Genomic DNA, 27,721 nt, shown 5'->3' on the forward strand with positions numbered 1-27,721 from the left:
TTAATTGTTATCCAAATTTTATTTCCACAAAACATAAATGCACACTGTGTCCAAGTATTTTTTTAAAAGAATTAACATGCTACAATAAGCTCAATTCTGGTACAAATGCCTGCATTTTGGATTTCTGTAAGCTTAACTACAGGAGACTAATCACAGTAGAAAGAAACATTTAATACAAAGTATAGTCAGTCGTTTCAGCTTGTAACATCCATGTTGCACTCCTGGCATAAAATGCAGGACAATGGATCTTTTAAGACTGGCTCGACTTAAATGGCATCAATATCTATATCCTCATCTTTGTTTGCTGAAGGCTTCACAGTTTCAACTTTAGGAACACTAGCAGAACTGGAATACACAACCTGTGTTAAAAATAAATAAAAAAATACATATAGATCAGTACATTACTACCACCACCCCCACCTCCCAGAGACATCATCTCAACTATTTACGACAGTTTTTAAGAGCGCCTCTGTCAACAAAAAAAACTGAGAACACATTTTTAATCACATCCCATTAGTGCTCTTGCTGGTGAATAGTGGTAAAACTGGCCTACTAAAAGCTATGCCTTACCAGTGGCGTAGCTAAAGGGGGGGGGGGGGGGGGGCGTGTGCACCGCCAGAACTACCGGACCGTCACCATCGACTCGCCTGCCGTGCTTGCCCTAACAGCTCTATCACTGTCTTTCCATAGATGGGTTCGGGCTGTTATGGTGTGGTACGTTTGGTGTTCTAGGGCAGTGCTTCCCAATTTGGTCCTGGAGTACCCCCTTGCCAGTCAGGCTTTAAGGGTATCCACAATAAATATGCATGAAATGGATTTCCATAGTCTGCCCCCATTACATACAAATTCATTGTGGATAACCTGAAAACCTGAATGGCAAGGGCCTACTCCAGGACCACCTAGGGAAACTGCTCTAGGGCTCAGTGTAATATTTGTAGCACTCTTTTTGTAGGTGGGTTAGGGCTCTTATGGTGTAAGTTTTCAGTATAGGGTTTGGGTGTCATTTCACAAAGTGTCTGGCCCTGTTTGAAAGTAGGCTCCGAGGCAAGGGCCACCAATAAAAATGCTCAAAGGGCCACCAATAAAAATGCTCAAGACTAGTGGTCTCCACATCCTCTAGTCACCACAAACAATAGTCCATCTGATTTAAACAAAGCGTCTAGCAGTGGAAGGAGTGTGTGATGTTCCTGAGGTAATGGTCACAATTTGAATATTTTTACTTTTAAGACAGGTTGCCTGCTCTGGCCAGTCTGGGGACCTCTTCTGCACCCTGTCTCTTGATGTAACTGCCAGGAAGGACATCACATAACAGAGAACACCTGTATTAATCATTGCCCGTCATAGCCACAGGCACTGTTGTCTAGCTGATACCAAACCAACTGGCGCCTATTTTATAAAAGCCTGCTCCCCCCATGTCAAAACCTAGCTACACCTCTGTGCCTTACCAAGAGCTGACCCACAGCTTCCATGTGTATGGAAAGAACAATTTGGATTCATGATTAAATCTGCATCCGGTTATCAGCTGGCAATTCTGAAGCTCAGTTCAAGAACCATTTCCCTGATTTTATGGCAAGCACTGCTCTACTCTATTCCCCAACCCCATGGAATACAGCCAATGCTACCGTGTTTCCCTGAAAATAAGACACTGTCATATTAATTTTTGCCCCCCAAAATGCGCTAGGTCTTATTTTTCGGGGAAACATCAGGGTTGGCCCGCCTGCTCTGTCGCTCCCGGAACTAACCTAACACCTCATTTCACCTTCACAGCAAGTAGCAGCAGGGCAGGCCACTCCTTCCTTCCGTGTCCCACCCTTGCCTGACGTAACATCTGTGAGGGCGGGGCACGGAAGGAGAGGTCTGCCCTGCTGCGGTGAAAGGAGGCATTTAAGGTTAGTTCCGGGAGCGACTGGGGGGGGGGGGGGGGGGGGGGGCGGCCTTGTCCGGCTCTCGGCGGCCCTGCTTTCAAACAAAAATTTGCTAGGTCTTACTTTCGGGGGATGTCTTACTTTCAGGGAAACACGGTAGTACTACTCACAAGTGCTACCTACAGCCAAAATTATGGCATCTCAAAGCTGGGCTATATTACACATATCAGTTTTGTCTATTTTTTTTTTTAAATAGGCATAAACAATCCATACCCCCAAACAGCTTAATTTTAGTAGCTTGTCAAATTTTGTTCCACATTCAGGAGTAAAAAAGTAACACATACATGATGAAGTTAAGAGGAAATAGGCTTAGGAGTAATCTAAGGAAGAACTATTTCACAGTAAGGATGGTTGAAGCATGGAATGGCTTCCTGGTGGATGTTGTGGAGTCGAGGACTGTTCCAGAATTTTAAAGAGACATGGGATAAGCATGTGGGATCGCTTAGGAAAAGGAAAATTAGGGGTTACAGAGGATGGGCAGACTGGATGGGTCATATGGCATTTATCTGCTGTCATGTTTATGACCGGCCACTGCTGCTGCCTCAAATCTAGTTACTCAAGATACACAGGTCATTCTGTGGCAAGGGTTATTTTGCAGCCCTTTTTGCACTGCAATGGCAAACTGGAAGCAACCTCATATATAAGTGAAGACCAAATTCCTACCTGAGGCAGAGAGATGTTAGAATCTGAGTAAAAGCATACCTCAAGATTTTCTTCTTCATCTTCATTGCCAGAAGATTCTTCTTCTGCTTCTTTCAGCCATTTGATAAAGGGCTCAGCCCTAACACGAATCTCTTTAGCAAGCTCCTTAGATACATACTTTTTTGATGCCTATGGATAAATGATTAAGTATATACATTTCAGGCACATCACTAAGAGTGAACAATTTCAGCATATATTGTTTCCTCAAGTCCTGCCAGACCAGTACAGAGGTGTGTGTTATGTCACCCAAACAGCAGATAAAGGCAGAAAAACTGACAGTATAAAGGATTGGTGCAGCCATGATAGAGTACTGGCTGGAAGTGAAAAGTGAAAGGCAACATGAATATACAAACTGACATGCCCAAGGCAAAAATTGATTTACCTAGTATCAATATGCTACCTACAAGCATGGACAATTGTCTCTGGCATTTTCTGTACCACTTTTGGTCACAGCATATGACTAGTGTTCTATTACCAAGCAGGCAGGGGGATTCAGGTACACGTCATGTGACGTCCTCTGAAAGAACCTGTGCATAGGAGCTCCTTCAGCTCAGAAGTCTCAAGATTGTCACGCATACACAGGGGTTCTTGTGCTGTCTTTATGCACACCCCTGGTGGCTCTTGTAAATCCTGTTTTGAGGAGCATAACTTGCAAGAGCTGCCAGGGTGTGCACAAAGCTATGGCACCATGCCTCATTTTGGTTTGCTTAGGGAAGGAAAGGAGTTTATATCTTCTTGGCATTGCAAACATGGCAAGTCAGTGGCCCAGCAGGCGAGCAACTGGTGGCAGGATGGGCATGGCAGAGGTGAGTGAAAAGGTTAAATGAGCTGGTTTTTTCCACTATTCCCAAAAATGGAGAAGATGAGTAACAGATGTGAGAAATCAAATGGACAGGAGACAGATACTGGGACCAATGTAACTCCTGGGTCCTCCTCATAAAATGTAGAGTCCAGCTCCTGGGTATCCTCTACACAGAACACAACCAATGCTTGTTATTGCTCAGCTTATACGCTACAATTATATACTACCATCATCATCTCTGGCTCAGCAGTCTACATTTACAAATTCAGTGGCTGGAAAGCCCCCCCCCCCCCCCCCCCCAGTTCTCAATGGCAAGGGTGTGGGAGAAGTACCACAAGTTCCCCACCACAGAGACCTCATTCCTATAGTGAACTCTAGTACAAAATGCACCCTAATTTCAAGAATCAGTATGAAATTTTCTCTGTATCCAAAAGCTTGTTCCAAAAATAAATAAAATTTAGAGCTCTTTTCCCAGGACCTCCTTAAAAGCTGTTCTATCCTATAGTCTTGTTCAGCAAATAGGGATCATAGCTCTACTAGTGCACGAGCTTTCAAGAGCTGCAGCAAAATGACTGAATATCTCACTTTCTATACAGCCTACATTAAGGTGGCTAGAATGGATACAAGCTTTTACCAGCACCAGAGCATTATCACCTCCCTACTAATTGGTAGTTGTCAGAACCAGGTGCAAATATATACATCCAGGGAAGAACAAAAACAACCCTACCCAGTCCAACAGAAGAATACCAAACTAGGTAATACAATGGACCTTCTAGGTAAAAGTCAGTAAAATAGGGTCTTTATTCAAACAAATCATAGACCCATGTTTTGGTGTGAAACATTCCCTATCAAGAGATCACTCTTAAGACTTTAAAGGTACAATATATGGACACCCAGGGAAGAACACACTACCTTCATATAAAGCCCATGATATAGCTGTTGCTGCTGTTCACTGCAATCTCAGCCTAACATACAGTGGGGAATCATGATACATTTAATGGATGCTCCCTGTTTAGGTGACCAGGTTTTGTTTTTTTTGTTAAAAGTTCAGGATGCAGTACTTCAAATAAGAGATGAGACCATTCTTCTACCGTTAACATCTTTCCTCTATGCCTCATCATCAAGAACCTTACCAGTTCCAATGTTCAGTTTTGTTGGAAGATAAACCTGCACCTTTTGAATATGGTTTCAACACTAGCCTCCTTAAACAGCTTCAAAAGCAAGACAAAGATAAGCTACAAGCCTTGCCTGTAGCACCAGCAGCTAAGCCCAGCCCCTGCTTTATTATCCCTGTGGGTGGGAGACCAACATTTGGAAACAATGTTAAAGCCATAAAGACAAAGTGTGTATTGCAAAATCATTCTCCAAGGCCACAGAACACAACCTTATCTAGGCCTCCACATTCAGGCCTTGAGACAGTTCAATCAATCCATTAAAAATAAAGGGGCAGAAGACAGTGTTTTGCTTTTATCTGAGGAGCTATTGCCTCACTTGCAAAATGTGTTTTATTCAAGATGCCTCCTGATCTAAGAAATCAGGAGGGCTAAGACTCCAACAACCTTTGTCATCTCAGCTGGTTCATCAAGAAAAAAAATTAAAATATAAATTTTCAAAAAGGTGGTAAATAAGTCCTAATCCTATATAATAATTCTCACCATCAACGGTCTAAAGTAGCTACTACTACTACTATTTAGCATTTCTATAGCGCCTGTGTCCGTGGCTTCTGGAGTTGCTGAGCTAGGCTGACGTCACTCACAGCTGATTCCCAGGCAGGGGGAGGAGTAGGGAAACACGTGGAGCAACTTGCTCCGCATGTTTCCCTACTCCTCCCCCTGCCTGGGAATCGGTTGTGAGTGCGCCACTCAAACACTCACTCGGCGCATCACCCAAGCCCCCCCCCCCCCCCCCGAAGCACATCAACCCCTTCGACACCCGTAGCTGCCACTGGTAACGCTGTCGGGCCGCTGCTGCTTCTCCTGTTGAGCAGCAGCAGCTGCTACAAAAAAAAAAAGCCATAAATGTTTTACCCCCCCCCCCCACTTGCCACTGGTAACGCTGTCGCTGCTGCTTCTCCTGTTGAGCAGCAGCGACTGCTACGAAAAGAAAAAAAAAGCAATGCTTTTAAACATCAAGCGCAGCACCGTAGACAGCCATCAGGCATTGGCTGTCGGCTCTGCAGCCGCTCCTCCTCCCCTCGCCTCCATGTCACTGCCCCTGGAGTAAGACACCGGAGGCTCGGCTGCAGAGCCGACAGCCAATGCCTGATGGCTGTCTGCCGTGCTTGATGTTTAAAAACATTTACTGCTTTTCTTCTTTTTGTAGCGGCTGCTGCTGCTCAACAGGAGAAGCAGCAGCGGCCGGACAGCGTTACCAGTGGCAGCTGTGGGTGGCGGCACACACACTTATGTCACACACTCCAAGGAAAACCTTGCTAGCGCCCGTTTTGTCAGAAAACGGGCCTTTTTTACTAGTAACATAATAAAAATAGATGCTGTGAAAATAAAATTTCATGGAATGTAGTTTGGCCAGCAGGTGGTGCATGTTTTATGTTTAAAGCCGTTACAGAGAAACAAGTGTTCTTTAACACAAAAAGTACCTGCAGTGATGTGGCCAACTAGTTAAAAAAAATGTTTTTCTGGGTTCAGACTAGCCCAGAAGCTCAATACTAGATTTTCCTCCAGTCTGGAAGAAGAATACCTTTTTACTTTTACTGAGACCCTGTGAGAGCAGTTATATTTCTTGTACTTCCTAGGCACTATCCAGGTATTCAGTTACCTGTTATTTTTGCCTGTTTCCATCTGTTTTTATAGTTCACTATTCAACATTTTTATTGAAAAAAATTTTTTTTTTTACTGCTTATCTGGACTGATTAAGAATCCTGATAGCTTGTTGTGTGTGTTGACTGAATGCTGTGGGACCACTAGGAGCGTGGGCTCAGTAACCTAGAAATCACCAGGGATAACTGATAACCTGAGAGCAGGACACTCACCCAGAGACAGTTGGGACCCTGTTAGTAAGAAGGGTACTAGTATACAGCACATTCCCAGGTGCAGGTGGCTGTGTTTCTTAACAGATGCTAACGCATGCAAGCAATTTGTTTGTGGAGTCCCCAAGGTTCCCTCCCCTTTTATTTAATCTTTTCCCAAGTCCTGTAGCATTACTCATCCATATCTGCATAGAAATTAAAAAGAAATTCCCCATCATACAGACTCCGATTTGGATATTAAGTCTTTGCAGTTTTGATACCATTGCACAATGGCTTAGACAATCTCATTTTAAACTGAGAAAAAAAGTTTGCATGCTAGCTATCTGGTTTTTATAGAACGTTTTGCAGATCAAAACCTAGGCATTAAAGTTTCCATTATCTTGGCTTCTCAGCTGCCATTTGCTCCTCGGGTATCTACAAATCTGGATTTTTTTTTTTTTTTTGTCCATGTCACGTCAAACAGTGCTTCATTTGCTCTTTTGACCAGGATACCTTTCACTCATTTATTCTGGTCACTTTTCATGACAAATTGTAACTTTATTAAGTTCTTTAAAAAAAAAAAAAAAACCTTCAGCCATTACAAAACACTGCAGATTCACTATGTAATCCCAACCTTCAACACATCACCAGCTTACTGTTGAACACTTGAGGTTTTTTTTTTTTTTTTAAACTAGCCTTTGTCTTTTAGATCAGGGGCTTTATCTTAGCCTCTATTCCTTATACACCAACCTGTCTTTAGGTCTGTAAAACGATGGTCCTTCCTGGACTTTACCTGGCTTAGTTAGAAACCAGCTATACTATGGCCGTATCCTTACATCTTCTTAGTGCAATGGAACAACCACCACATCATATATTAAAATAATAAAATAAAAAAACAAAAAAAAAAAACAAAAGGCAAAGAATCTGGTGTACTGACCTCAAGTGCCACATCTGGTACTATACTTCTACCATGACAAATTACACATCTAAATCGGCAGGATGAGCAATGGCTATTAAGGGGATATCCTTGAGGAAGCTGTAAGCGAAACATGTGCCATGTCCAATGTTTAACTTCCCCTAAGCCAACACTACAGAAACACCAATAGCTCAGACGAGTACAAAATTTTTCTTCTTAACAGAAGAATAAATAACTTTACAATTTAATAGTATATGGAGGTGGTGACCAATGATTGTGGTGTGTAAATCATGGTAGAAGTATAGTACCAGACATAGCACTTCTGACCAGTACACCAGATCCTTTAAGTTATTCAGATAAGACAGCTCTTTTGTGGCCCCAGCCCTCTAGAATTCATTACTTCTGACAATTTGGGGTGAATTGTCCTGAAAGCATTAAAATAGCCTTCAAAGTTTGGCTCTCAGCAGATAGCACTTGACTGGACAGGAATCAGGCTGATTTGCGTGGCCACCCCTATAAAGTGTTTGTCCTCTGATGGTCTGAATGTCTGCCTTGCAGTTCCTTCATTAGGCAGTCTGTAAAGCGTTGTCCTTAGTTAAGCTGTTGAGCAGGGACTGTCTCTTCATGTTCATGTTCAAGTGTACAGTGCTGCGTACGTCTAGTGGCGCTATAGAAATGATAAGTAGTAGTAAAGCGGTATAGTTAAGTACTAAAATAAAAATTCTAAATCACTGGCAGAATTTTTGTTAGGTTAACATTCTATTAAATTTTCATTTCTCTTGTCGTTTTTTCAGCACCTCAGTCTTCACAAATTTCCTGTGAAGGGCAGCAGCACAGCCACAAGACTAGTTATGCTTTTCCATACCTTGAACCTTGCTGTGGGAAGCTGTACTTTATATGCAAAAAGGAAGGCTCACCTGATGTCCAAGGCGTGGGATGCGTTTTATCGAGATGATACATTTTTTCGGTTTTTCAGGAGGAAGAGACACAAAATGAAGGCAGAGCTGTTGACCAATTTATGTGCATTTCTAACAAACCTTGGGAATGAATTTTCAGTTAGCTGCACTCTGTTAGGGAAGAAGAGTGTAAGGGAAGTAAAATGACGAGAGCTTGCAGTTCACCGACTCTCCTGGCAGAGGCGATCGCTATAAGGAAGGCAGTTTTCCAGATTGACGAATCTGACCGAGGCTGTGCCTACTGACAAGACTGCCATCAATGGAGATCCCAAGGTATAGGAGGGATCTCCATACCTGGGGATATATTCCTGATGAAGCGTGCAACAAGGGGGTGTGTAGAAAGTAATTACCATATACGCAGTCATCATGACAGGCTGTGGTGGCCAAGAGAGGGCGTGTACTGAGGTGGTCGAGTCCAGAAATGGACAAGTGGAGATAAGCGGGAATGACTTGCACAGGGCATGAGAATGGGTTGCTGTGGTTCGAGTTCGTCCAGTGAGAAAATCATGTTCATGTTCATTTAGGCTGGTATGACTTCCTAGTAGATAGCAGTCCAGCAGCAAGGGAGACTGGGATGATGTTGACAATGCCTCTTGTTCAGCCCCTCACTGACAATGTGGAGGTTGGTCAGGCTGGGGTGGAGGATACAACCATACTGCTGAATGAGAAGAGACAGATGGGTGGAACAATCTGTAGGTTAAGAAGCAGAGGAAACCAAAAGTGGGGCCACCATGGTGCCAACAGGATGATACATGTGGAGTCCCTGATCTTCTGCAGAACTCTGGAAACGAGTGGGAACAGTGAAGACAGAAAAGCTGAGCTATCCAACGAATGAAGACATCAAGCAACTATGCAAGTTCCTGGTCAGAGAAGAAGCAGGGACATTTGGAGTTGGTGGGTGAGAGTGTCCCACATACAGAACAGCTGGTTGTCTGCTGCTTGATGTAGAGACCATTTGTGAGGATCCAGTTTGCAACTGAGCAAGTCCACTAGGAGTTTGAAGTGGCCCAGAATGTAGACAGTTTGGAGGTCGTTCTGAAGCGCTACATGTAGAAGGCCTCAGAGTGAAGAGAAAAACATGGTCATCTGCCCAGAATATGATATGTAGAGCCTTGCAAGAGGACCAAAGGCCTTAGGTCAGTAGTAGGCCGAGTTGTGCCCCCCCCCCCCAGCCCTTCACGAAGGAGTCTGTAGTGGTGGTGAAATGGAGGCTGTGGCAGGTTTTTTTTTTGTTACATTTGTACCCCGCGCTTTCCCACTCATGGCAGGCTCAATGCGGCTTACATGGGGCAATGGAGGATTGAATGGACAGCCCACTTGGGAGTACAAGCAAGTGGTGCTGCACAGCAAAGATTGCTTGATGTGGGAGGGAACCCATACCCACAAAAAATAAATAAAGTCAAAATATTTTAGCTAAGAACATCCTCTAAATATCACTTCTTGGCTTGGCTAGACTAAAGGGGAAGGGAGGCCCCCAGGCAGCATGGACCCCTGCACATGCTTAGATAAGCGAGTCTAAGCTGCATTCCATTGTGCTTGCCTAGACACTACACAGAATGGAAGTATCCTGCAGCACTCCCTAACTCAAGCCACCTCCTGGTAAATTTCACCAAGTATCTGCTAATACTAATGACTAGATCTGGGGATTATGATTCAAATAGATTACCAATGTTTTTAAATGATGGCATACCTCAAGGTCACGCATTTACTTTGGCTTTTAAGCATCAAGGTGAGCCGAGCCACTCCGACAGTTTACCAGATCTAAATTAGTGCACAGATAAAGTTTGTGCTACCTATTATGTAGTATGAACTTTCAATGCCTGAGGCTTCTCTTTAGTGATTAGCTTACTTTTACACGGTATAGGTTTATCCATGACTATACATGTTACTGCACATTTATTCACTAAAACAATTACAATTTGTAACGAGACTATATAGCCCATGACCTAACCCTTGTTGCAGCAGACAAAAACCTGCACAACTGTGTTGGACAGGTGTTGGTTGAATGACAGAGGTCATTTGTAGGGCTGGTCTTCTGTTCTGTCATAATCAAGCTGGCATCTGTACATCTTGCCTGCCTACTTAAAAACATGTTACAAATCTTGTGTATTTTAAAAATCAGCTGCACCTACAGGAGACAGATACTGAACAGATTATATATTTAAAAAGAGGTAGCACCACTCCCTTGTAGGAGTATGTTAGGACACAGCTTTCTTCATTTACTGGTAGCGAGGCCATAACCCATTTGTCCATAGTAGTCTGACATAATATAGAAACTGTCTAAAAGCCTTCCTGCTCAAAAATCTTACAAATCAACTACTACTACTCCCTCACATGTAGGCCTGATGGGTGGGTCAGTTGCATTTACTAACCACCACATCAAATGAAATGTTTGAATGTCCACCAATTTCAAGGAGTCTCCAACATCTTACTATTCCACTTGTAATACTAACCTTTTCTGCCCAGCCAATGACCACATCCTCTTCCAGAAGATCTGCATCATACATCTCCTTTAGAATGTGTGGAACTTTAGAAAGGAGGTGGGACTGATGCATAGCTACAACACACTCGAAGCCATGGAGCAGATACCTCTGTGCTTTTTTGTTGTTATGGCAAAACTTAAGAAAAAACACAAAAACATTATCAACAAGACAAGCAGAACAGTCATGGGCAAGTAATTTAGGCAGATGTCTAAACATGACTAGAAAAATTCAAGTATTAAAGATGAAAGCTTTCCGTATGCAGATCAGTTCAATATTAAAATGATGTGCATTATGCCACTAAATAGTTATATAAACCTTAGAATTAACTGTAGATGTACACAAGTGTTTTATCTTCTGGTGTTTACTCAGATGGCTTGAACATATGACCCATCCATATTCATAGGGATAACCATTGTTCTCCCCATTTTGGGAGCAGGTAGCCCGTACCTAGCCTTTTAAACAATAAGAGGCTGAAGTAGCTACTTATTCCATAAAGTTCATATTAGTTCAATCTGCCCAAATGCTTTATTAAAAACAGCACCAGGGCTGTCACTTATCCTCCACTCCTTTGCCTGACTACATCCATGTAGAAGTGCTTGTGAATTCTTAAAGCCTATTATATTTAAAAAAAAAAAAACTTTTAAGGAGGGGGACTCGTGTCTAAAAAAATGTGTAGGAATGGAGTAGGTGCCCTCCCCTGCTATTTTCAACTACAGCTGCCACATTGGGAGAGGGGAGGGATGTTGGGTTCAGACTTGGCAAATATGCGGTTCCTGCAAAATCTAATGCAAATTTGTTCAGGCCCACCTAGGAGGTACTAAAAACCACAAAATTTGTGCAATAAGAAAATGATGCGCTCTCTGACAAGGAGACCTGCCTCAGATCAGTAACTTTGGTAACGGATTTACTAGTGTCTACTAAACCACATTTTGTTTTATATAGTGTCAGTGAAGCATGCATTTACTTACAAATTCAAGTGTGACAATATATTAAAACCAGTAGGTGGGCTGGACTGCCCCATGGAGGAGGAAAACCCCCACCACCAGCAGTCGTCTGCCCACCTTGATTTCTCATATCACACAAATACATCAATATTTCCACTATGAACATGCCCAAGTTCAGAATGAAAACTGCATATGGAAATCCTGATTAAGCTGTGCCTTGAATATTGAGGATCCTTGATCTATATCTGGTCTTTACATGAGTTTTAGCATGTCTTTATTTGTACAGTGTAGAGATCTGGCCAGTCTATGAATTTTATGTCCAATTCAGTTACAGACCTCCATGGGAAAATTCAACACGTGAATCAAGATTATATTGTGGTGTAATCTGTAATACTGAATACATCACAAATCCAATGAGTTACAAACTAAAACTTTGTAGTTAAAGTTCTTTAAATTTTAGGGGAAAAAAATCCTCATGCAGTTTGCACTTGGCAGCCATGAAATCAAACCATGTTTTCCATATAGTTATATGAAATCAGTATCACCAAGGCTTGATTCACCATGTCCATAGTCAAGTTTATGAAATACTTACACGAAGGAAATGGAGTCTGTATCTCTTTAGTTCTTCTCGAATCTTCTCATCAAAGAGAACCTCGGTCAATACTAAAGGGCCCATAGCTTTAACATCCAGTCTCTCTGCCTCTACCAAGATGTCCTTATCAGATGTATCAATTACCCCTTCTTCCTTCTTTTTCTACAAAAAGAGGAAAAAGCATTTTCATCCTAGAATAAAAACATGTTATGTAGCATCTCTAGATGATTCCTATATGCCTCAGTGTTAATTCCAAAAATAGTGCTCACAGATATTGGGACCCCATTTAGGGTTGGTTATAGCTTTAAAACTAAAGCTAAAGCTTTCAAAGTAATATCAGACCTGAGAAGGCATTCGATAAAAGGAACCTATGCCTCAGCAGAAATGTTACCTTTACAAAGTCAAATAGTATATTAACTCTCTCTTCCACAGTTCTTTCCAGATCGTCACTTAGAGTCAAGTTTTTTGCATGATCACTTATTTCATCCATTCTACGCCTCTGAGCTTCTTCTGTGGTGTCTTCACCCCAATCATCATCATCTTCCTCCTCTTCCTAAGATGACATAGAAAATTACAGCAGTAAGAAATGCAGATTTGGTTATTTGTTATTATCTACAATATTCCAGCTAAATTCTCGGACATATTCAACTCCCTGTGTCTCCCATGGTCTTCCCAGGCACTGTTTTCCACCAACCTGGCTAAGCAAGTATTCATATTCCTCCTAGGCACTTATCAGAGCCTTGTAAATAAGCTTACCCAACATGCCTTCACACTGGAAGCAGGGTATTTGCATTCTGTGCACAACACTTATCTCAAGGACTTATGCCACAGTTTTGAATGTATCTAGAGAAGATATGTCCTTCCTGGTACAAATACTAACACCTTCAACACTACTTCCACATCCTGTATTATGAACTACACAACTGCACAGTTCTTAAGAATAGATTCTCTAGATGTGAAGCAAACACCTTTATGCCATAAGAGAGACGGACTATCCCCACTGTCATAAGTACATAAGCATTGCCATATTGGGAAAGACCAAAGGTACATCAACATCCTGTTTCCGTGGTCAATCCAGGTCACAAATACCTGGCAAGATCCCCCCAAAAAAGGTACAAAACATTTTATGCTGCTTATCCCAGAAATATTTTCCCCAAATCCAATTTGTCTATGGACTTAGCAGAGTTTAAAAAAAAAAAAAAAGGTTTGGACGGCTAAGTTAACCGCCTTTACCACATTTTCTGGCAACGAATTCCAGAGTTGAATTACACGTTGAGTGAAGAATATTTTCTACGATTAGTTTTAAATTTACTACTTTGCAGTAAATTACTTGGGGGGGAAAAAACGGTCTTACTTAAAAAACCCCACCTCCTTAGATCCTGCTGGACCGTTTCCTTATCCTTTCCTCAGAAAAAAGGTCCATTAAAAAAATAAAATAAAAAAAAATAAAAAAACACCCCACTACAGAAGTCCCATTAACCACTTGTAATTCCCATCCTCTTCCCACATTAAAAACAAAAACCCATCCATCCTGAGAGGAACCACAATCACCTCTAAACAGGTCCTTCACTACAGCCAACCCACTGAATACCCCTGGCCAGGTTTAAGTGGATGTTCTGAAGATCAAACTTGCAAGCAGCTGTGGAGCAGTGGGTTTTCAGTGTTTTCACCAAGAGTCTTGTCACTAAAAATTGGTTACGATCAGTAAGTCTGTGCTTCTCCTAACCATCCATACCTACGAAATGGTGGAGAGCAGATATTCAGAGAATCAAGATACTTGAAGTCTATATAACCTGGTCCCTATTTCTGCTTCACCAGTACCCCCAACAACTGCTGCCACCAGCCTCAACTGGAAGTGTTGCAGATCTGCTGTTTATAGATTTGGTTACTCAGTTTCCGAGCCTGCAAATAGGTGGGAAAATGTGGGGTACAAATGTAAAATAATATCTGGTGCTGCGTTACTGCACAGAATTGGGTAGTGGAGGAATTTTGTTTTGCTGTTACTGAGGAGACACCAGAATTTGAGCATGAAGCCTCCTAGTTTTATATCCTGTGTGGAGTCTGGAATGGGTAGAATTTAATGTTGACAGTAAATTTAGTGTGAATTTGCCTTCCATAAGAGAACCCCCCCCCCAAAAAAAAAACAAAAAACCTTTTTTACCTCAATGATAAAAGTAAAATTTCAAACCAAGAGAAAAATGTTGATAAAGTTTATAAAAACACAAATGTTCTTAAATTTGAGTTTATTTTACTTCCCTTGCACAACAAGGAACATTTAGGGCGCGTGTCAGCAGAAGAAAGGTTAAGAACTACTGCTGTGGAAAACACTGACAGACCTACAAAAATTATCACAATATATTTCAGATGGCTAGAAAAAAAGTCAATTACTTTGTCAAGTAACAATGGGATAGAGTCAAAAAGGGACAATATTTGTGTTTTGAGTATTTTTTCAATTCACTGTTTTATACTATGGAAATCTGGAATTACACATTTATAGCTTGGATATAAAGAAAGAACAGTGCTCTTAACTGTTTGCCATTCGTGTTTTGATGCTGTCCCACTTAGGTTCTATACATTCACTAGCTTCCCTTTAATACCAACTTAGCAGTAGGGAGGTGACACCTTTGGCAACGACTTCATTAGCAGCCAATTATACTATAGACCTTGCTAACTTCTGATAGGATGGCACTCAGAAAAATTATTTTTTCTTGGGAGAAATATCAAGCTGCAATGTTAAAACAAAGGTATTGCCATGGAACGATGATAATGTTATTCTGATCTCTGTGTTTATTTACCGGGGATGGTTTGTTTGATTTTGTGTTTACTTTTGTATTATCTGTTTGAAAAAAACCTTTAATAAAAATAATTAAAAAAAAAAAAGTCAGATTTCTATCAAACTTACCTCTTTATTAACCACACAAGGAGGGCTGATCTCGTTTAGGGGTGCTGCATCATTGCTAGACACTGAACCATTCTCTTTTTCTTTACCTTTTCTGTTTTTCTTTTCTTTGTCTTTCTTTCCTGTACTGTCACTATTCTCTAGAATAGAGAACCAATACTGATGTAACTTTATATAAGGCAATATAGTAGTACAAAATCCACACTTCATAGTAATCTAGCTACCTTTGATCTTGAGATGATTCAAAGCCTTCTACCAAGATGCACTACTATAGTACTAGCAGCCAGCACAATGCAGACAGGTGGCCAATACAAGAGTGCTTGGCTGTTTCAGCCTATTGCAGCTTTGGATGAATATGGTATCAAATGGGGGGGGGGGGGGGGGGGGTGGCTTCATTCGGGTTCCAATGCTCAAAACATTTGATTAAGACTGGTTGTAGCTAGCACACCATGTCTAATACAAAAAAAAGGTTCTGTGGTTCTGCACTGCTTTTCAAACCAGTCACAGCAAAGGTGACAAAAGAAAGCAACAGTCCGAACTAAGGCCTTTATTGTTATCATCCAAGACTCGATATGAGCCGTGATTCGGCCCACAAAGGCCTTCCTCAGGAGTCTTTATATGGATGTATGCTGTTAAGTTAAGCTTAATATTATACAGGTGGTGTTCGATATCTGAAAGGATTTTTTAAAGAGTTATTTTGGCAATTTCGTTTTTATTCAAGTGTTTGCGATTCCACAGGTTCCAAGTTCAGTCCAATTCACAACAGATTGTACCAGGGGCTTAGGAGTTCCCATGATGGTGCAATCTGTTGTGAATCGAACTGAACTTGGAACCTGTGGAATCACAAACACTTGAATAAAAATGGGAAACTGCCAAAATAAGTCAGTCTTTCAAAAATCCTTTCAGATATCGACCACCACCTGTACAACAGAATGCATCCATATAAAGATTCCTGAGGAAGGCCTTTGTGGGCCAAAACACGACTCGTGTCGAATCTTGGATGATACAATAAAGGCCTTATTCGAACATCGTCTGCTGCTCTCTCTTTTGTCACCCTTGTTGTGACTTTTTGGTTTGTTTCTACAAGGGCTACTGTTCTTCCTTTTTTCTGAATTGCCTTTACCATAATCCTATGCAAGTATATTAGGACAAGATCCTTGGTATTTAAATGAGCATTCTGCGCAATGCACAGAAAGGCGTGCCTACCTTGGTCTTGAGCTGTCATTGCACAAGGGTGACTTATCAGTAGAGCAGATTGCATTTTTTAAATTTTATTAGTACTTGCATGTGCGTCATCACACACAAAATGTGAAAAAAAGGTATTGTGGAACATGTTAATAAAATGTTAACATAATGCTGCTAGTCACAGAGCCATGTGACAAGACAGCAAGAGAGAGAGAGCAATATGTAAAGTGCCAAATACAGGCTAAGTAGCATACTCATTTGTTCAAGTCAATATAACAGTTGTTCCCATAGCACAGAGAATACTGGAATAGATTAGACTTTTCTAATCTAGCAAGCCCAAATTGAGACAAACAATTAGTATCTGCCTCAGAGTGTTGCTTGCAAGTGGTATGCAGCACCATGACCTTCCCCCCCCCCCCCCAAAAAAAAAAAAAAAAATTCAAGCCCAGGCAAGCATCTCACTTACCAGGTGGATTTTTGAGAATGAACGTGCAGAGTTTATGGTGTGTGTCAAGCATGCCTCGATAACCACAGGCTTTGCAAGAGTTACCTATGGTTTGCTTTTTCATATTGACATGCTGTAAGACAATAGAAGGGTTACACATAATGCAGCCTCCATATATTCCGTTCTGTGACTTCTAAAATCAGACATCTGGCAATCTTACAGGACATCCCAGGAGTACAACGTTTGGGAATAGTTTAATCTGGCCCCGCCCACATGTATGGGCAGTTACTCCTTTGCCTAATTGCTACATTTCACATTAACCCTCTGTCCTATGCAGCAATTCTGCCATAGCCCATTCAAAGTGAATGGGCCATGTCAGCATTAGTGTGCGGCTTAGTAAACGAGTAAGCTTCTATGCTACAGAAACTAAAGTTCTCCCATAAAAGTGCACTGGCCCGTTAGTTGGGGGTGGAGCTCATTTCGCTGGAATTACCAGTTCCGGGTTTGCCTTTTTACCCCTTTTTCCCTCATGCCATGTTTCATCCCAGATATTCAACCCCTTTTGTATAATTCTTTCCAACTTGTTCAATTAGAAAGAAATCAGTGTTTTAACAGGTATCTAACAGCTAGCATTGCAGATTTAAAAACCACTCATAGCTGTTCTAATGTAGTGGGGCTATGTCAAACTGTGAGAAGCTTAGAGAAGACATTAACGTGCGATTTCACATTTTCCAAGCACAAGGGTTCAAATATATATATATATATATATATATATATTTGAATTTAATTCAGAAGAAACATGCTTTACTCACTCACCAGATCAGTTTCAGGATTCTCACATTCAGGACACAGAACAAATTTTTTGATGAACCCATCCAACATGTCTTGCAGCTTATTTGCCTCATGAGATCCATTGACAATGTAACGGTCATTCTTAATATCGAACTGGGTCTGGGCTCCCAGTTCACAACCAAAATATTTGGTGGGATCTTCAAAGCAAGAAATAGTACAGTGACTAAACAAAAATTCCTTCAAATGCTTTGTAATAAATCAGGCAAAAATCCAGCAGTCATGACCCATTTTCAAAATGCTGCCACCACAAAACAAGGCATGAACTAGCAGATTCCTCCACCCCCCCCCCCCCCCCCCCAAAACCCTTGCAATTTGTTGTTCCCCTCTCCAGTAATCTTACGATTCTTCTCATATCCATTTGCAGCCTGCTACACTAGGTTGTCAACTTTGGCTGCTCCACCCAGATGACAAGCTGTGTCTACCATCTTGTTCTCCCATGTAGTGCAAACAGGAAAATACAGGGCTTGATTTACTGAGCATCCTGCTGGCCAAGGAAGGGGAAAATGACCCAGGAGATAAAGATTAGAGAGCTAACTACTAGATCCACACAGTTTTTGGAAGAATTTTTTTTTTTTATCCTGTGGAGCATAAACTAGTTTTAGCGACAATTGAATTGGTCAAAAGTTGCCAGTAAGGAGAAATTAATTCTTACTTGCTAATTTGCTTTCATCTAGTCCCTCTGGACCAGTCCAGAGTGTGACTGATAGGGTTGTGTACATCTTCCAGCAGGTGGAGACTGAAAACAGACAGAGAGTAAGAGCCTTGGCTACGCGCAAAGCAGCTCTAGTGAAACAAACCCAATCAAGTCAAATGAGATCTGGGCCGCTCTGAAGGGACTAAGGGAGCTAATTCGCTTTTTAATGTCCCTCTGGACTGAGCCAGAATGTGACCGATGGGAAGAACCAAAGCAGTTATAGAAGGGACCCAATACCGCTGTGAGAACATTCACACCAAAAATAGCCTCCTAACATCCAACCGGTAACGCAAGAAATGCAAGGACGACCACATTGCTGCCTTACAAATTTCCAAAAGGAGGCACTAAAAAGAGCTCTGCCTCTGGTAGAATGGGCTTTCACTCCTAGTATAGGTTTCTTTTTTTTTTTTTATTTATCTTTTTATTAGAGTTAACAATTTTCAGAGCATACATTAATGCATATTGACAATATATGCCATACATTTTGCAGTACCAACAAGAAAAAAACAAAAACAAAAAGCCCCCCTAAACTCCCCCCTCCCATCCCTCTCAGGAACACATCATCAAAAGGTTACACATTGTTTTGCCACAAGAGTCACCAAATGTACTCCTCATCCTGTAAGCCCTCGCCACTCTACATAAGTGGACCAGGTTTTAAGAAATCTCATCATTCCTCCTCTTCGCATGGCAGTCAATTTATCCATCTCCTAGTATAGGTTTCTGAGAGAAGATAAGCAGAAGCAATCATCTCTTTAAACCACCTGGAAGGAGTCACGTGGTGCCATGAGGGAGAACGGCTGCTGAAAAGCCGAGCTCCTACACTTCCTTATAATCTCTCTTAGCTAACTTAACAGACGTTTTTTTGCAACAGACAGTTACTGGACGTTGTGTGAAAGCAGCAGGCATGAGAAACTGGTACTGCTCAGCTAATACGACATATGGCTGCAAGATTACAAAAAAAAAAAAGGAAAAGAGCAAGAGTGTGGAAGCCAAAATGGTGGACACTCAGCTGCAGCAATGTTCCTCGTTGTGCTTGGCGTGGACTAGTGAAATAACAGCTGAGGTTACTGCCGCAGTTGAGGCTGCATTAGATAAAAAGCTGCAAGCCCTTTTTGACAGAGCCGAGGAGGCACATGAACGGCTGGATGGCTTCCATCTAGATTTGGACATGCAGCAACAAATAAGCTATGTGGAGGACTGTGTGGAGAAAACCGCGGGACCAGCTGAGGCCCTAAGAAAGTACATGAGCTGGAGCAGAAATTGGATGATTTGGAAAATCGGTCACGGCGGAACAATCTGAGGCTCATAGGATTGCCAGAGCAATTGAAAGAACCAGAGTTGGCAGAGTTTCTGGAGTGCAGGATTCCTAAGGAATTAAAAATTAATTTGCAGGGGCCCTTGAGAGGGCACACCACATCGGACCAAAAAGATCAACTAATGAACGACAGAGCAGTGATGATGAAAATCCTAAACTACGGTCACAAACAAGCGATCCTGAGGGCACTCAGATCGGGACAATTATTGCAGTACGAAGGGAAGAAAATTCTCTGCTTCCAGACTATTCAGGGAGAGTTACGGTGGCGAGAAGGGCATTTGTGTCAGTTTGTGCAGACCTGTATGACCAGAAAATCAAGTTTGCCCTGACTTACCCTGCTAAGTTGAGAATTTTCTCTGAAGGAGGGGAGAAGATCTTCGAGTCGGCAGAGCTTGCTAGAGACTTTGTAGGTACTCTGCCCAAAGCAACGAGCAGGGAAGCTAAATGAAAAGCCGAGAGGGAGTGATATAAACCACCTGGAAACGGTGGGTTTAGACATTGCCAATCCTTTCCGTGGCCCTCCAACCTGCTGGGACACCTGTATTTCTAAATTCCTCTGCCCAAAGCAACGAGCAGGGAAGCTAAATGAAAAGCCGAGAGGGAGTGATTATAAACCACCTGGAAACGGTGGGTTTAGACATTGCCAATCCTTTCCGTGGCCCTCCAACCTGCTGGGACACCTGTACTTCTAAATTCCTCTGCAGTCTTCAAATAATGCTTCAGAACTCTCCTGACATCCAAATACCACAGATGTTGTTGATCCTCTGAACCGGAAGAACTAAGAACGGGCAAAACTACCGACTGGGACAAGTGAAACTGCGTCAAGACCTAGGGAGAAAGGAAGGGATGGGGTGTAAAACTACCCACTCCTTAAGAGAATAAGTTGCTCCTGAAAACAAGCACTGCAATTTGGACCTTAAGAGAAGCCAGCACAAAGCTTTTAGCAAAGCCATGTTGCAAACAAAAAAAAAAAAAAAAAAATTCCAATACCTCAGGAACCGAAGTGCTAAATGAAGAAATGTTGCGATCTAAACACCCTTGAAGTCTGCCAAGTTCTAATACCGAGAATTGAAATGACAATGCAACCAAAGCATCTTGGCAATCATCGACGGAATAACCCTTCATCAACCAAGCTCTTTCAAGAGCCAAACCGTGAGACAAAATAGAGCCAGGTCTAGATGAACCACTGGGCCCTGGACTAGGAAACTGCAAAGACTTGGGCAATTTGAGCGGACGTCTGACGAGAAGGCACACAAGATCAGCAGCATACCAAGGCCTGTGGGGCCAATCTGGCGCTATCAAGATTACTGAGCCCCTGTGCACCTTGATCCTTTGAATTAGGCGCCCCAGAAGGGGCCACGGAGGAAAAGCACAAAGGAGCCTCGACGGCCAAAGCTTGAGAACAGCATCCACGCCCTTCGCTTTGAGATCTCTTCTTCGACTGAAGTAGTGAGGCACTTTGACGGTGAGATTTGAGGCAAACATCTATTACTGGAAGCCTCCAGCGATCTACGACTGCTTGAAATGCTGTTGCCTCGAGAGACCATTCTTCTGGGTCTACAGTGTGACAGCTGGGAAAGTACGCTTGAATGTTTACCATCCCAGCTACGCGAGATGCTGAGAGGGCGGCCAGATACCTACCCAACTCATGAGTTACACTTCTTCCTGTTCCGAGGTGACTCCTTATTCCCCTTTGCCTGTTGACATAAGCCAATGTTATAGCATTGTCAGAATGCATACCGATTTGCCTAGAAGCAGAGGACAAAAAGCCTCCAACACCAAATTGCCCTGGTCTCCAAGAGGTTGATCAAACAGGAAACCTCCGGCTGAGACCAGACCCTGTGCATATTGGCCTTGGCAGTGGGATCCCCAGCCCAAGACTGGAATCCGTTATGACCACTATACACCGTGGTGGATCCAGAGCCCTCTCCTTGTCAGGTTGGATGTCCTAAGCCACTACCTGAGGCTGATACGCTCCTAAGCCCTTAGCGGCAACCTCACCTACAGGGAATCTCCGTGGGCACCATCTGGACAGAGATCTCATGTGTGCACTGGCCCATGACACCACTTCTCATCACTGCTATGGAGCCGGCCTATGCAGAAAAGCATAAATTTAGGCCTGCAACTTGTGAATCATCTGGCGAAGAAACACTCGATCTCAAACGGTGTCGAAGGAGACCCCTAGGTAGTTGAGGAATTGAGACAGAACCACGTCTTTTCAGTTGACTACCCAACCAAAGGATTATAGAAACTGAACCACTCGAGCCACAACTTCACTCTGATCAGCCAATGGTCCAGGTAGGGATGAACCAAAATACTGTCCTTTCCGAGAGTCTCAGCTATGACCACTATAATCTTTGTGAACGTGTGAGGAGCCACAGTGAGTCCAAAAGGAAGAGCATGAAATTGGTAACGCTTGCCCAAAACTGCAAAACAAAGAATGATGCAGAGGCCGAATCGGAATGTGAAAATACACCTCTCAAGTCTAACGAGGTCAAAAAAACTCCGAAGCTATCCAAAACTCTCTCAGACCAGCACCTTGGACTTAGAGGCTCTCAGCAAAACGTATAAATCTGCCAAGGCGGCGGAACCCATTGAGAAGGGACTTGTCTGAATCTGGAATTGGGCAGAGCTGGAAAGAATCTGGCAGATCCACTGTGCCTGAATAATACCCTTAATACCCTGGTGCACAGGGTATGTCCTACCTGGCTTTATAATGCCCTTCCCCCAGGAGATCCACTTTATGGCCGTCAAAACACAAAATAGAGGAAACCAAAGAAATAAGCTCCTGCAAATCTTTTGTGAACATTCTGACCACTGAAGGGTCCTCACCTGGCAAGGAAAACTCCACACCTGAATCCCCTTGGACCGGGATCCTCAGAAAGCAAACCATCTCCTAAATAGTCAGCACCTGAAGCAGCCTCCTCTTAAAAACTCCGCACCGGTGCAATATTGACACCGCTTGCTGCGAGGCTCCACCGCTGACAAACCGCACAATGGCTGAGTTTCTCTGCCATCAAGCCCTTCCAGAGCAGCGATGAGTGTCTCCTGAAAGCCTAAGCCTTTTTTTTTTTTGCCAAGTGGGACCATACTGATCAGAGCTAAAACACAAAGAAATACTGCCACAACACAGGCTGAAACAGATCTGCCCTGCTCATTTGCGCACTTTTTTTTTTTTAATTAAATAAATGCAGCTGCCTCCCTGACCTCAAAACCCTTTCCCTGAAGAGATTAAAACAAGCTCTCAGGACACTGCAATTCCTGCCATATATGAAAGCAAATGGGAGGAAAGGGGGGGCGGGGAAGGGATCTGGCCACCCGAGTTTGGCACCCGAGACTAAGGGAGACCCCCATGGACCTCAGCCACCAAGCAAGAGACACTGGTGCATAGAACAATAAAGGCTGATGACGTAGAACACCGACTAAATAATCTACCACTAATTTTATTATAGTTATGATTTTTTTTTTTAAATGAAGACTACTAAAGGTCTCAACACCTTCCACCTGCTGGAGACGGAAACCAAGAGGCATATTTTCAAAGCACTTAGCCTTCCAAAGTTCCATAGAAACCTATGGAACTTTGGAAGGCTAAGTGCTTTGAAAATATGCCTCCAAGTCTAGTTCCAGTTAGCCAGGGCTCTTACTGGCTCTCTCTAGAGTCAGTTTTCAACCTCCACCTGCTGGAATGTGTGCACAGTCACATTCTGGGCTGGTCCAGAAGGATGCCAAGGCATTCATGATTACTAGGGCCATCCATCGATTACAGTTTTTAATCGCATGACCTGAATGAGGAAGTTTAAATTTAGCCATGTACGTGTGGAAGTGAATTTTCTAAATCAGACTTGCAAAGTTACATAGTGCTTTGAAAATAAGCCCGATTTAAAAAAAAAAAAAAAAGTAAATTGTTGATCCTAAACATTCAACCCAATAACTTCGATTCCATCTCCTCCCATTTCCACTCCCTCCATCAAAGGATTACCAGTTTTCCCTCCCCCCTCTATGGGCATCATCTCACCTCTGATTCCTTCATCCCATATTTCTAGCATTTGTCTGTCACCCCCCCCCCCCCCCCCCCCCTTGAGGTACCCAAATCTCTCTTTTTTTTCCTGGCATACTTCACACATCTCTGGCTCTTCATCTTTCTCCTGCTGTTGCTCCCCCCCCCCCCCCCATCTCTGGCTCTTCTCTTTCTGCTGTTGCCACTACCTGCCCCCCCCCCCCCCCACAATGGTGCAAACAAGGAGCAGTCTTCAAAGAACTATATCAGGGGTATCAACAGAACAACCCACAAGTTTAACTAAAAGTAGAATTATTGAAAGAGGGGAAACTTTTGACCAATTCAGTATAACAGGTGTTGCTAAAACTAGTTTATGCTCTACATAACCAAATATGGTGTCAAAACCTACACTTGGTCAGGTTCTCCAGAGGTGTGTCATTCTGCACCAGGGCAAGGGAGGTTGGGGGTGTCAGTTATTTGGCCACTCACACAGCATTACAGCAATGAAGATTGACAAGCACCACTTTAGAAACATTCACTAAACCTAAGTCTGCTACCCTAAAAATCTGTTCAACTAGCTGGGTAGATCTTTCATACGATAGGTCCTCCACCCTACAAGCGCCTTAAGTTTTCCCTCTACTTACACGTTGGAGGCCGATTAAGTGCCTTTGCAACGTCAACCATGTTGACTATTACTGTCTTTATTCCATTTCCTTTACCCTCAACCTAGAAAAAAAAAAAAAAAAAGATGGCACATACAAGTTACTATGAATTAGCATGTACTTAACATCTTTCAATATACAGTGAAAATTCAAATATATTAAGATGCAAATATGCCTCACTTTTCTTCTTACGTGTGGTTACATCATTTATGACCCCAATTCATTATGCTTATTTACAAAACCTGGTTCAGCAACACTATCAGTGGGTTTCAACTACTCCTCAGGGAACACCTGGCCAGTTGGGTTTTCAGAATATTGACAAATATGGTATGTGAATCTCTCATATGCAAGCACCAGTGCATACAAATCCATCTCAAGCATACATTGTGGATATCCTGAAAACTGGGTTACTGATCAAGGTATGTACTAGATCTTGAGTAACAGAAGGAAAAAAAATATATATCACCTCTAACCATATTTAGCTGGTAAGTTTTCTCTATCATTTCCCAAATCTGTACAGGGGCCCATTAAGGAGTAACTTTTAGGTTGGCATTCAAGTAACTCTGAAGTACTGCTACAAATCAACAACTATACACATATGTATATACATTTGTAGATACCTTAGCAATCAAACGGGGCATTTTGTAGCGATAGAACTGATCGGAAACACTGCGGTTGACGTTGACAGACATCTTGGTTTATTAGTGGCCTTAATAAGATGAAAAGATCTTTGACTACAATTTTTTGGTATTTTCTGTCTGGAGAAGAGGGGATGACATAAACGAGTGCAAGAGTTCTCGGTCTCTGACATGAAAAAGTTTTCGCCACCGAGGCTGTGAGCGTCTTGCTTGTATGCTATGTTCCCCCAAAACAGGTACCAATGGCTGCGCAACAGCTCTGCAAAATAAAGCAAATTACCTCAAAATTACCACAACTATCCAAAATAGTAATACCATCTAGCTTCAAGGGAAAATGTGGGATACAAATGAATCAAATAGTGTGTTTTAATTTGCTGATCTCAAGTTTACCTCATTTAGGGACCCATTTTACAAAGCAGCAGTAGGATGTATGCCAAAATTGACACTACCACCTGGTTAGCATGCTCACCCAGCAGTAATTTCAAAATTGGCACGCACCAATCCCACGGTAGAAAATATTTTTATTTTCTACCATGGGGGGGGGGGGGGGCATTCCCAGCAGCATGGCCATATTGGCACATGCTGCATGAGTACTAACGCCGATAACAATAATATGCAAGCCACACTGAGCCTGCAAAAAGTTAGGAAAATGTGGGATACAAAAGTAACAAATTAACCACTACTGATGCCACTTTTTACTGTGGCTTAGTAAGAAGACCCCTTGTCTTATGTTTATATTTAGCTACTTTTTACAATTATGCTATTAACAAAATTATAAGTTTTATAGTAGTCTACTGTGCACCACCCTTGGGTGAAATCTCTTCATAAAAGGAGATTAAAATAAAAGGTTAAGGTCTTTCTATTTTAGCTATAGCACAGAAGACATTTATGTAAGTTTCATGCTACACAAACTCCCAAACGGCTTTAAAAGCTTTTTTTCACACTACAATTCATTGCTCAACACATTGAGCAAAGCACTTTGCTTACCTATTTTGTTTAAGAAAAAAAAAACAGAAGCACCTTTGCCTTTACATGAACTGTTATACAAAACTGTTTTTAATGATTTGCCTTAGAGTGTGGGGGAGGGTGGAAGGGGGGCTCAACGCCTTAGTTTCTTTAAAGAAAAAACCCTCAAAACTTACGATACGATTAACTTGCAGCATTTATACAGTCTGAACATAACGAATAATGCTTATTGCATAAGCAGACATGTTAAAAATACATGATACAAGTCCCACCCAAATAGCAGAGGGCATCTAATCTAATCACCCATAAAACAACAAAAAAACAACAAAAACCTTTACATAGGTGAAATTTTGTAACGTTATGAAAGCAGTTGTGTGTAATTCAGGGCAGTTTAGGGCCAGACTTAAAACTGGCCATGCTGACGAACAGTTCAGCAACTCACAACGGCTTTTACCAACGAGAACAATCACCTCACAAACGGTGCGCACATCGAATACCCCTTCCTGCGCCCATTCTTTCCGACCACCCCCTCTCTCTACCGATGAGTCATAACTGCAGCAATTAAACCACCTCGATCGAGGCAGTCTGAAAAGGCAGCTGCCCATGCGCACTTCCTCCCCCCACCCCCAAACCATTTCTTACCTCGCGCTCTAAAGTCCACGTCAAGGAAGAAAAGGAGGGGGGGGGGGGGTGGGAAAACCAAAACCGGTTAAGTTTCGTTTACAGCCGTTCTTTATTAAAAAAAAAACCCCACTTGTTCTAGGTTTCATGGGGGTTTTTTCTCTCTCTTTAGGCCTCCTCCGAGCCCACGCCCCAACGCGTTTCTTCTCCCTAAGCGCAGCTACCGCAAAATGCGTCACACCGCAACCCTCACGAGGCGGCGGCGCCATCTTGTCCACCCGCGAACGAACCCCATGGTCGCCCTACAGAAAAGGCGAAAACAGGGCGGATTCCGATCATCGCTAACTCCCCCCAACTCGTAAGCCCCGTATGTGATCACATATAAGCCAGTTCCACCTCCAACCCAGTTTGTTATTCAAGATTACCAATAACTTACCGTTTTCGTCAAATAAAGACATAAACACAACGCTGCTCGCCCTGAAGTGCGACGAACGGAGTGAAGTATGATGGGGGGGCTTAAATGACAGACCGTAGGGTGAACGGCACGCTGCAGTGCCGACCAGCCTGTTCCAATTTCCTGCCAGGGGGTGGTTAAAGACCCTTCGGCGAAAACGAGACACCCTTCAGCCGGGGAATCTGAGAAACAGGAAGGTGGCAGAACAAAATTAAATAGAAAGAAAACACAATTAGAACACAAACACAATTTTGCATTAAGTTTGATGCGCACATTACTGGTAAATATACATTACTTAACAATTAATTAATAAAGGCAAACCAACAGGTTTTCTCGATTTTTAATCAAGACTGGATAGCCTAACGTTAAGCTTTGCTCACCTTACCCACCACACTCACCTCTAGAATGTTCTCGCTCTAGGGCGGCTACGCCAGGCTGAGCCAAGCACAGTAGCACACCAGCCTGGGATCAACCTACCTCACGCCGCTGACGCGCCTCCCAAGCTCTGCACCCTAATTGGCCGACAGGCAGGGAGAGAATTGCCTACTCCGGCCTTCTATTGGCTAGCTTTAGAAGCCAATCAAAGCTGTCATCTCGCCCAATTATTAGCGAATGACTTCGCTGAAAACACAAGAACTGAAGGTATTGGTTGCTAGAGCTGGAAGTATTGTTAAGTGGTCCCTGGGGAGGGGGGTTGCTGTTCTCCTC

General features: G+C 42.7%; 1 protein-coding gene, 1 long non-coding RNA gene and 1 other non-coding gene across 3 annotated transcripts; 1 reads left to right on the forward strand and 2 right to left on the reverse strand.

The window, feature by feature from the left end:
• EIF5 (eukaryotic translation initiation factor 5) lies at positions 1-27,500 on the reverse strand. The gene is made up of 12 exons (XM_030214601.1): positions 27,412-27,500; positions 26,996-27,195; positions 24,955-25,231; positions 24,317-24,398; positions 17,631-17,803; positions 16,836-16,947; positions 15,188-15,324; positions 12,677-12,838; positions 12,286-12,447; positions 10,720-10,884; positions 2,628-2,756; positions 1-359 (listed from the first exon to the last, which is right to left on the reverse strand). Exons 3-12 carry the CDS (start codon positions 25,024-25,026, stop codon positions 267-269), a joined length of 1,287 nt encoding a protein of 428 aa, XP_030070461.1. The 5' UTR covers positions 25,027-25,231; positions 26,996-27,195; positions 27,412-27,500; the 3' UTR covers positions 1-266.
• On the reverse strand, positions 16,627-16,749 carry LOC115478269. Its single transcript, XR_003943486.1, has one exon. It is a non-coding gene; the product is annotated as a small nucleolar RNA SNORA28 (small nucleolar RNA).
• Positions 17,978-19,326, forward strand: LOC115477609. Its single transcript, XR_003943351.1, has 2 exons — positions 17,978-18,753; positions 19,077-19,326. It is a non-coding gene; the product is annotated as an uncharacterized LOC115477609 (long non-coding RNA).
• Positions 27,501-27,721: the final 221 nt, after the last annotated feature.

This window comes from Microcaecilia unicolor, chromosome 9 (genome assembly GCF_901765095.1).
Source record: "Microcaecilia unicolor chromosome 9, aMicUni1.1, whole genome shotgun sequence".
NCBI classification, from domain to species: Eukaryota; Metazoa; Chordata; class Amphibia; order Gymnophiona; family Siphonopidae; genus Microcaecilia; species Microcaecilia unicolor.

Excerpts from the sequence above, each read along its gene's own strand:
- EIF5 (XM_030214601.1), bottom strand. The coding sequence starts at position 25,026 with ATGTCTGTCAACGTCAACCGCAGTGTTTCCGATCAGTTCTATCGCTAC. Across the intron at positions 17,804-24,316 it reads ACTTAATCGGCCTCCAACGT|ATCCCACCAAATATTTTGGT; the intron begins GTAAGTAGAGGG and ends CTTGCTTTGAAG. Across the intron at positions 12,448-12,676 it reads TACTATTTGACTTTGTAAAG|AAAAAGAAGGAAGAAGGGGT; the intron begins GTAACATTTCTG and ends CTCTTTTTGTAG.